This window comes from Sinocyclocheilus anshuiensis, unplaced genomic scaffold (assembly GCF_001515605.1).
Source record: "Sinocyclocheilus anshuiensis isolate Anshui unplaced genomic scaffold, SAMN03320099.WGS_v1.1 scaffold2144, whole genome shotgun sequence".
Taxonomy (NCBI): domain Eukaryota; kingdom Metazoa; phylum Chordata; class Actinopteri; order Cypriniformes; family Cyprinidae; genus Sinocyclocheilus; species Sinocyclocheilus anshuiensis.
The window spans coordinates 233,435-242,943 of NW_015547642.1; the positions used below are offsets into that span (position 1 = coordinate 233,435).

General features: G+C 39.8%; 3 protein-coding genes across 7 annotated transcripts in view; all 3 read right to left on the reverse strand.

Annotated features, from left to right (window-relative positions):
• LOC107701897 (transmembrane protein 65) overlaps nucleotides 1-2,433 on the reverse strand; it is a 10,056-nt gene extending 7,623 nt beyond the window's left edge. Inside the window, exons 1-4 of one of the 2 annotated variants that reach the window (XM_016504042.1) lie at nucleotides 2,161-2,433; nucleotides 1,829-2,059; nucleotides 573-617; nucleotides 430-497 (exon numbers count right to left, since the gene is read on the reverse strand). In XM_016504042.1, the coding sequence (XP_016359528.1) occupies nucleotides 430-497; nucleotides 573-617; nucleotides 1,829-2,059; nucleotide 2,161 (345 nt within the window). In that variant the 5' untranslated portion in view covers nucleotides 2,162-2,433. Of the gene's footprint in view, nucleotides 1-429; nucleotides 498-572; nucleotides 618-1,828; nucleotides 2,060-2,155 lie in introns of both variants that reach the window. The other variant, XM_016504043.1, reaches the window with a different exon arrangement.
• Nucleotides 2,434-3,417: 984 nt separating this feature from the next.
• Nucleotides 3,418-8,029, reverse strand: rnf139 (ring finger protein 139). Of its 2 annotated transcripts, none has more exons than XM_016504045.1 (3): nucleotides 7,697-8,029; nucleotides 5,296-6,241; nucleotides 3,418-4,968 (listed from the first exon to the last, which is right to left on the reverse strand). In XM_016504045.1, exons 1-3 carry the CDS (start codon nucleotides 7,857-7,859, stop codon nucleotides 4,071-4,073), a joined length of 2,007 nt encoding a protein of 668 aa, XP_016359531.1. In that variant the 5' UTR covers nucleotides 7,860-8,029; the 3' UTR covers nucleotides 3,418-4,070. The 2 variants fall into 2 exon arrangements, with proteins under 2 accessions (XP_016359531.1, XP_016359530.1); XM_016504044.1 differs by having other exon boundaries at nucleotides 3,418-4,679; nucleotides 5,007-6,241.
• A 1,066-nt stretch (nucleotides 8,030-9,095) lies between these two features.
• Nucleotides 9,096-9,509, reverse strand: part of tatdn1 (TatD DNase domain containing 1) — a 24,157-nt gene continuing 23,743 nt past the window's right edge. Inside the window, exon 12 of one of the 3 annotated variants that reach the window (XM_016504026.1) lies at nucleotides 9,096-9,328. In XM_016504026.1, the coding sequence (XP_016359512.1) occupies nucleotides 9,272-9,328 (57 nt within the window). In that variant the 3' untranslated portion in view covers nucleotides 9,096-9,271. Of the gene's footprint in view, nucleotides 9,337-9,509 lie in introns of all 3 variants that reach the window. The other 2 variants (XM_016504025.1, XM_016504027.1) reach the window with 2 other exon arrangements.

Here is a 9,509-nt window from a genome sequence, read left to right on the forward strand (position 1 = left end):
TTTTCTCTCAATTCTGACTTTTTTTCGCAATTCTTACTTTTTTTTCTCGCAATTCTGACTTTTTTTTCCTCAATTCTGACTTTTTTTTCTCGCGATTCTGACTTTTTTTCTCGCAATTCTGACTTTTTTCTCGCAATTCTGACTTTTTTTTCTCGCAATTCTGACTTTTTTTTCCTCAATTCTGACTTTTTTTTCTCGCGATTCTGACTTTTTTTCTCGCAATTCTGACTTTTTTCTCGCAATTCTGACTTTTTTTTCTCGCAATTCTGACTTTTTTCTCTCTCAATTCTGACTTTTTTTTCTCGCAACTCTGACTTTTCTCGCAATTCTGACTTTTTTTTCTCGCAACTCTGACTTTTTTCGCAATTCTGACTTTTTTTCCTCGCAATTCTGGACTGCAGAACTCTATATTGTGTTGAGGTGACTCACGGCGGCGATCATGATGGCGTTATCCAGGAAGCCGAAGCCGATGAAGGGAATGGCGTTGTGCAGGAGAACTAGAAAGCAGAAGATCCAGAGCTGAGAGAAACATCAGTGAATGAGTGAAAGAGCCGAGAGAGACGTGAACTCACTGTATCTGAGCTGCGCTGTCGTCGGCGGAGACGATTCCTCCGAGTCTGAAAGCACAGACATCAGATCAGTTATGTGATGCAGCTTCAGTTATACTCTACACAAACTAGCAGTGAGAAAATATTTTCATTAACTAAAATATAAACAAGAATGTGTTTTCATTCTATGACTTGCTTATTCTTTTTTTTTTTACTTAAGTAGAAGTTATTTAATTTTATTGCCATGTCAGCATCTTCAAGGCAAAAACATACAAGAGTTACATAAAAACAAAATAAAACCAAGCAAACACAAAAATACAAAAAAAATGATACATTTTTTTAAAATGATGATGATGATAAAAAAATCTAAAATCCTTTCTGGTCAAATCTTTATTTTTTACTGAAATTTATACTAAATTTAACTTAGCATAAATTATTATTCAATTGTATAGCTAATTAAAAAAAATTCCAACCAAAAAACACTTACTAAAAAAAAGATTAAATATTTTATTTGAAATAAAAATAAATAAAACAAACAATTTGTAGGCCTATACTATATTATTTATTGATAAATCAATATTAATATAAATAATGTAAAAACACTTACTAAAAAAAGATTTACTTACTAAAGAAATATTTGATTTGAAATAGAAATAAAATACAAAACATAATTTGTATACTATATTATTTATTGATAAATCAATATTAATATAAATATATCAATGGTGATCATGTCATAATTGATCCTTTATACACTGATCAATTTATCTTTCTTTACATTAAGGCTCCATTTTTTAACATTAGTTTATTATTTAAATTAAACTGCCAATAAAAAAAATCTTCTAAAGCATTAATAATCTTAGTATAGGATTTCAACATTTAATCACAAAATATTTGTAACTGTATTATTTAATGGACCCGAGCTAACATGAACAGCTGTATTTTTTTCTTTTTCGCAAAGAATAACAACTTCTGTAACAAATGTAAACTGCTCATTGTTAATGCATTAAATGAGACCTTATTGTATTGCTCTTTATAATTCTTTTGCGCTTTAATCTGTTCGAAACATTTACTTAATACATGTTGGTGTAATGCTTTATGTCCAGTTATTTATGTTGTGTTAAAAAGTTCAAACCTGTTATATTATGGCAACACGGTTTTGTAACTTGATGATGCGGTATACCGCGATAAACGCTTCTGCAATTAACGCGACGTGAACATTTGATACCGTCACACCCACACACTACTACAGCGCAAGCAGGCTGGGGTCGTGGCGTTACCTTTGGTGCTGGACTCGAAGCTCTGCAGCTCCTTCAGTAAGCAGCTCCGGTTCGCCGGGCTCAGGCTGTACACGAACTCGCGCGCCTGGTTCGGGAGCTCCAGCTGCTCCGGGCTGATCTGGCGTCGGTGTGTCCCGAGGAACCGGGCGTGCAGGTGACCCGGACCGGGCGTGTGGCGGGCCACGAGCGCACGCACCGCAGCCAGCCGGATCATCGCAGCGCAGAGACTCACTGGAACCCAGAACACGCCCAGTTAAACATGTTCAACACGAGCCGCGCCTGTCATGCTGTCAGACACTCGGGTGTGTATGAGGTGTGTTCACTGACCTTACTTCGCTAGCTAAGCAGACAATAGTGCCCGGACCTAAATAACCCGATCCGCCTGCACATGCCTTTCCATTCCTACCGTAAGAAACGCACGGGACTCTGACGCGATATTTTTAGGCGTTATGATTCATCGTTGTGTTCAAAAACGCGTGAGACTTTCCACACGCTCTGACGCGCATCACGGTCACGTTGCATGATGGGAAATGTAGTCCCGCGCGGCAGATGCGCCATGGGAAATGTAGTCGATGACGAGGCTGGATTCAGAAAACTACGGAAGCCCGTTTCAGCCACGTAACAAAAAACAAATCATGCTTTGGAAGGTCATAGTTATGAGATGAAAAGTCCAAATTATTTGTTTAAATCTAAATTATGACATAGAAAGCATAATTATGAGATAAAAAGTCATAATTATGAGTTTAAAAGTCAAATGATGTCATACGATGTCAAAATTATTAACTGAAAAATCGAAATTATGACAAAAAATTGTAATTAGATAAGTGAAAATTATGACTTTAAAAGTAAAAAAAAATCTAACGAGAATAGTCAAAATGACGAGAATAAACTTGTAGCAATAGGAGAATAGTCTTATATTAAACTTTTCATATTTTGAGAATAATGCCAAAATTATGAGAATAAAGTCATTGTATTGTGAGATTGAGTTTTATTTTGGTAATAACACCTAAATTACGAGAATAAAGTATTTTACATGATTAAAGTCAACATTACAAGACTTGACTTTATTCTTGTCATTATCTTAATTTTTTTTTAAATATCACTAAAACACTGTCATACTAACTCATAATTATGAGATTAGAACAAATAAAAATTATGATACAGTTTTACATTTTATCTCATAAATATGACTTTTTGTCATAATTATGACTTTAAAGTCATAATTTCAACTTTTAATCTTGTAATTATTACTTTAAAGTCATAATTTTGATTTACCAAAGCATTATTTTTTATTATTAAGTGGCTGAAATGGGCTTCCATAGAAAACTGATGAGTGAACAGAATTATGAAAGATCCAAGTGTGATTTTAAATTGTATATTAACATGAATATGTCATCATTGATTTTAACAACAGCTGCATATCAGTAAGTCACAGAATTTTAAATCATATAAGCATTAGTCATGCCCTTTAAAGGCATTTTACACTTAACGATTTTAAAACAGCAGCATGTGGTCTTCTCATGCATCTAAATGTTCAGATTTAAGTGAATTAAACCATGATAACTGAATGGCATTAAAAACCTGTGAGAAAAAACAAACCACAACAAAGAAGTTCAAAAAATATAATCAAGTGCAAAGTTCCAGATCACTTCGAACATAGAACTTTAGCTTAATTGTTTTATTTACAAAAGAACTAAAGCAGATTATGTATTTACATCAGTCCTCTTGGCAAATCAACAGTTTAACCTGAAATCAAACACGCATCTAATCATGGAGTTACTGCATTCAACAACAACACCAGAAATCAGAAAACACCAAGCCTGTGTTGAAACGTGTTAATTGCACTGTACAATGCGCCTGGCAGGTCAAAAAAGCAACACCGTATGATACTATCAGATACTGAGGAGGGTTGAAAAATGCTGCCGGAGAGCGTAATATATCGCGGTCAAACTGAGATTAACAGCTTTCTCCAGTGGACAACTGTCAAACGTCAGTGTATCATTCTTTTATTACATGTACAATAATGTACACAATTATAAGAGAGGTCACACAAGAGACCAGTAGTGATCATATCGAGGTATACTGCGATTACAGTAGCACTCTTTATCGTTCAGCCAAACATGATCAAGAGCATTCCAGAAAAAAACACAAGATCAGCCCTTTTATACGAACACCAAAGAAATAAAAAAGCATAACGTCCCTGATCTCGCGAATCGTTTTTAATTTAAATATCCGCACTGCTTCAGTTGGAGTCCGTGTCGTCGTTAATGTACTCTTCCTCTGCGAGCGTCACGCCCGGCTGCGTCCCCCACTCCTCCCCGTCGTACTCGATGCTGTCGTTGTCCTCCAGAAGCTCGTTTTCAGGCTCTGCCCCTCCGGCGGCCCCGCCCACATCAGCCCCGCCCTCTTCTCCCTCAAACTCCGCCCTCTCCTGCCCCGGCGCGGCGTAGCCGTTGTTATTGGAGAATGCGGCGCGCTCGTGTCCGTCGTCCTCGATGTAGACGTGCTGGTGGCACATGGGACACGTGTCTTGAATATACAGCCATTTGCGCAAACACAGCGCGTGGAAATAATGGTGGCACGGCGTAATGCGCGCGGACGCGGCGAACTCCTGATAGCAGATCGCGCAAACGTCCTCGATCTCCCTCAGCGTCGCGCCTTTGACCTCCGGGAGCGAGTTGATCTTCTTGACGGCGGTGCGACGGTTGATAAACGTCTTCCAGCCGTTCTTCGCCTGCAGGTAGATGTTGAAATACGCGTGCAGGCACATCATGCACGCGCGGATTTTACTTCCCGACTCGAACATCATCGTATACGCGCCGTTTCCGAACATGATCACGCCGAAGACGAACTCGACGACGTTGCCGGTGGAGCGCACGTAGTAGACGTAGTCATCCAGCTTCTCCCAGAGCACGTTGTAGAAGCCGTCGATCATGAATAGAGCGTAGACGGTGAGCGAGACGAGGACTTTGAGACAGAGCTCCACGCAGAACGCGGTGACGGCGAAGAGCCACGTGTTTAGCACGTAGTGATGCCATAGAACATAGCTAAGCAGGACGGGGAGAGCGAAGAGGACTAGCGACACCAGCAGCACGGGAACATGTCTGCGCACTGAGGAGACGTGCGAGGCGCTTAGCGACATTAGCACCGGATCCGTCATTCTCACGCCGAAGACGAACTCGACGATGTTGCCGGTGGAGCGGACGTAGTAGACATAGTCGTCCAGCTTCTCCCAGAGCACGTTGTAGAAGCCGTCGATCATGAATAGAGCGTAGACGGTGAGCGAGACGAGGACTTTGAGACAGAGCTCCACGCAGAACGCAGTGACGGCGAAGAGCCACGTGTTTAGCACGTAGTGATGCCATAGAACATAGCTAAGCAGGACGGGGAGAGCGAAGAGGACTAGCGACACCAGCAGCACGGGAACATGTCTGCGCACTGAGGAGACGTGCGAGGCGCTTAGCGACATTAGCACCGGATCCGTCATTCCGTGGATGAAATGTAGAATCGCGGTTAGCAGAAGGCACATATTCCGGCTAAGCCGGATCAGTCGCTCTTCGGGATCTAGTCCGCTTAGTCCCGTCTGCAAGGCGAGGATGAAGAACAGCACTGGCGCGACAAACCCTAGCCGCTTATCCTCCTCCTCGGTTGAGCCGATGAACGCTAGGATGCTAAGTCCCAAGTAATGCGCGAGTGACGAGATAACGGCGCTCATTCCCAACACGGTGAGCGTCGAATCGCAGCCGCTGATGATCAAGTTGCTGGTCAAGTCCCAAAACAAGTCCCAGCCGAGCTGCAGGCCGCTTTCCGAGCGAACCACGCGCACTACGTACACTAGTATGACTGCTTGCGCCGTCATGCGCGTTAGCCAGAAGACGCGCAGGATGTCGGGGAAGCGTATGCGCTTCCAGGTGTCCTCCAGCAGCAGCTGCAGGCCGTAGATGCGGTACATGTGGCGCAGGAGTAGATAGACGTAGCGGCACGAGTAGTAGAACCACTTCAGCTTCCACAGCAGATTAATGGCTACGTGTGCTGCGAGAATCGCACCCGACGCTAGTGCTAGTGCCTGACGCACTTGCGGCGGGAGCTCCAGCATCAGGCCCCACAGCGGGGCCATGATATCCAACACCAGCAGCGCGGCACAGAACGACTGTACGTTCAGCAGCGCCACGTAGCCCAATCCCAGCAGCAGCTGCAGCAGCGCCAGGCCCAGCCAGAGTGTGGCTCCACTGCGCGGCAGCAGCCTGAAACCCAGCGCCGCTCGGTTATACGCGCTGTAGAAGTCAATGTGAGACGTGCTGTAGTAGTTGATGAGGACCGACGCCGCACCCAGCAGAACAGCCGCGAACAGCGTGTAGAACTTGAACAGGGACTTCTGAGAAAGCACCAGAACCACACTGGAAACCAGAACACCTGGAAAACGAGAGGACGAAAATCAGCGTTCGCATCGCAACAGTGCAGCAGCATGCATAACGCAACAAACTGAATTCACCAGGAAACAATGTTTCACATTTACTTCTTGTACAGCAAAATTCTGCAGGTGAAATGCTGTTATTTCAGTAGGAACTTTCCGCATGCAGATTTCACATCGGAATTAAGTTCGTCAAACTCTGAACATGCAAATTTGCCATGTTTACCAATATAAAGCTTAGTTTGGAAGCTGTGCTCATCGATAGACTAATTATAACAAACAACCTTCTTTTTCTGCGAAATTTCGCTAATGTGACCACGCTTTTACTGTAGTGTTGTTTTAGTCAAATTTATAACTATTAAAGTTTTTATTAATATTTTGAATTAACCTTTATCTTTGCATTTTTAGTTTTCATTTTAATTTTAGTTTAATTGTAAGATATACTCGTAATTGTGAGATAAATAGTCGCAATACAAAAATCTAAGTTGCGAGATGTAAACTTGGAACTGTGAGAAAAGTACGAAGTGTGGGATAAAAAGTCGCAATTACCTTTTTTTTAATTTTTACATTTATGTGGTATAAACAAACAAAAATCAGAATTGCGAGATGTAGACTTGGAATTGCGAGAAAAACTACGAAGTGTGGAACAGAAAGTCGCAATTAAATTAAAACATTTTTTTTCTGTGGCGGTAACAAAAATAGTGCAAAACTGCGCTATGAACAGAACTGCGCAATGTAAACTCGAGATTGCGAGATATATACTTTTTAAAAAAAGTATGAATTGTGGGATAAAAATGTGCAATTACCTTTTTACATTTTTCATGTTGCGAGACGTAAACTCAGAATTGTGATAAAAAAAAGTTGCAATCACATTTTTCAAATTTTTATTCCATGGCAGAAACTGGCTTCTGTATCTTTCAGACTAGTTTAGAAAACATCTAAAATACACATTTAAGTGCTTATTTTATTGCACTTTATCTATTTGCGTCTGTAGATTTTAATTACAAGATTTCTGTTCTAGAAATGTATGCAAATTAGCACATATTTAACGAGATAATGCCTCGGTTGCATATTTATACAACATTTCAGTAAACTTGTAATACAAAACAATTGTCTAAATGTGCTGTGATTGATCAGCTGGAGAAGTATGAGTTAATATTTTAACCCTAAATAGTAAAGTAGCCTAACTAGTGTGCGTTTAGCTGAGATGTTGTCTATATGCGTGACGGTTTCTGCTGTCAAACCGAATGAAAGCGAATAGAGAACATTGCATCATATGAAGGACCGGACCGTGTGACAGTCGAGCTTCTCTCATAAACACACAGAGATCAAAGCGTGACTCGGTTCCGTTCGGTTCTGTGTTCAGGCCCGCTTCACCGATATAAGCTCCTTATCTCTCGGTACTCGAGCATTAACGGCCGAGCCGACCCCGATCACCGTGAACAGCCCGGACTCACCCAGCGCGCGGATTAACGCTCTCCCAGCGGTTCCGGTCCATCCGGTACCGGGATCGGAGTACGAGTTGAATATGGCGTCGATTATAAAGATGCTCGGGACCCGCAGAACCACATCCAGCACGGCCAGGACGTGCTGACCCAGCCGCCCGTGAGCGGAGGCCATGGCGCTGATGCCGGTGTCTGGGACCCGCAGGTTTCGGTGTTGTGACTCGGTTCGGTGTCACGCAGGATCTCCGCCGGCCGCCATTTTGGCTCTGCTGCTGTTGCTACGTGAGGAACGCGGAAGTTACGACGCACATGCGCAGAATACAGAATACCGCACCACAGAACTGACTCGGGTTTAGCATTCAATATATATTTTTAAAAATACAACTATTGATATATTTTTATATCTTATATATTTTTTTTAATGATTTATATGTATCTTTAATAAAAATCGTTAAGTTATATTTTATTTTCATTGATATACTTACTTTTAATAATGACAAAGCACGTTTCAAATGATCTATAATATCAATAACAACGAAACAATAATTAAAACAACATATTAACAGTTATTATTAATTGTTGTAAAAGTGTAGGCTATTTATAAAACTAATTAGAAGTTATAATGAAAATGTTCCAGAATAATTATGATTAATTGCATATGGAACCCACAGGATACTTAAGATAATCATTAAAAAAAAAAAAAAAAAAAAGCTAAATTACACAATCTGTAATATTTTTTTCTATTTTAAATACTAAAGCTGAAAAAATGCATTTCAGGTTGAATTGCATTTAAAAATTATATTCATGAATTACTGTTTATTATTATTGCTGTGATCTAACAATGAATCTTAACATGAAACTCAGTACAGTACCAGTGTAATTTTAGTATTATTTATATACTATTGTAGTTTTTATTATTATTTTGAATTGGCTTTTATTTTTAGATTTTAAAGTGTGATTTTAGTTTAATTTTTAGAAATGTCGTTTTTTGCCTTTATGTGCATTATTTAAAAAAAATATTTAAATTTTAGATTTAACATAGTTTCTTATAATTTCAGTTTGTGTTTAGTTTTATTTCCAGTATAAATAAATATAATTAATGCATAAATAATGAAGATTTTATTTATTCATAAATAATGTACAAAAAGTGAAACAATACAAAAGTAAAATGAAAAAGAATAAAGTTAAAAATAAATACAGAAATATAAAAATTAATTTAAGACTAAATTTATTTAAAATATTTTGAATATATTGTGAATTATTAAGTATTTGTATTATTAAGTCACTCATTCATTCATTCATTTATTTTCTGCAGGTTTGGTTCTCCACATTTTAGTGCTTCAACTTCAACTTATTTCATTTGCAAACGCAACATTTCAAATTTTTATGTAGTTTTAAGTTTTCATCTAATATTTAGATTTCATTTCAGCTTTATTTCAATTAACACAAGTAGTTGTAGTTACCAATAATAAGCCAGTACAGTACACGTGTCTCTCGTCTCATTTATTGTACACTAGCATATGAAAGCAGAGTGGTCCTCATGAAGTGTGCTTGAAGAACAGTCTCAAGGTGTTGCTGTAGATGGTTTCAGCGAGGTCCAGTGGATCTTCTTCCCTGACGGCGGCCATCACCTCCAGCACCTGTCTGATATCAAACACACGACCACTATCAGAGCGTCTGAAACACCACACACACAACACACACTCTCACTCGCACACACACACACACTCACACACACACACACACACACACACACCACACACACTCTCACTCGCACACACACACACACACACACACACACACACACACACACACAACACACACA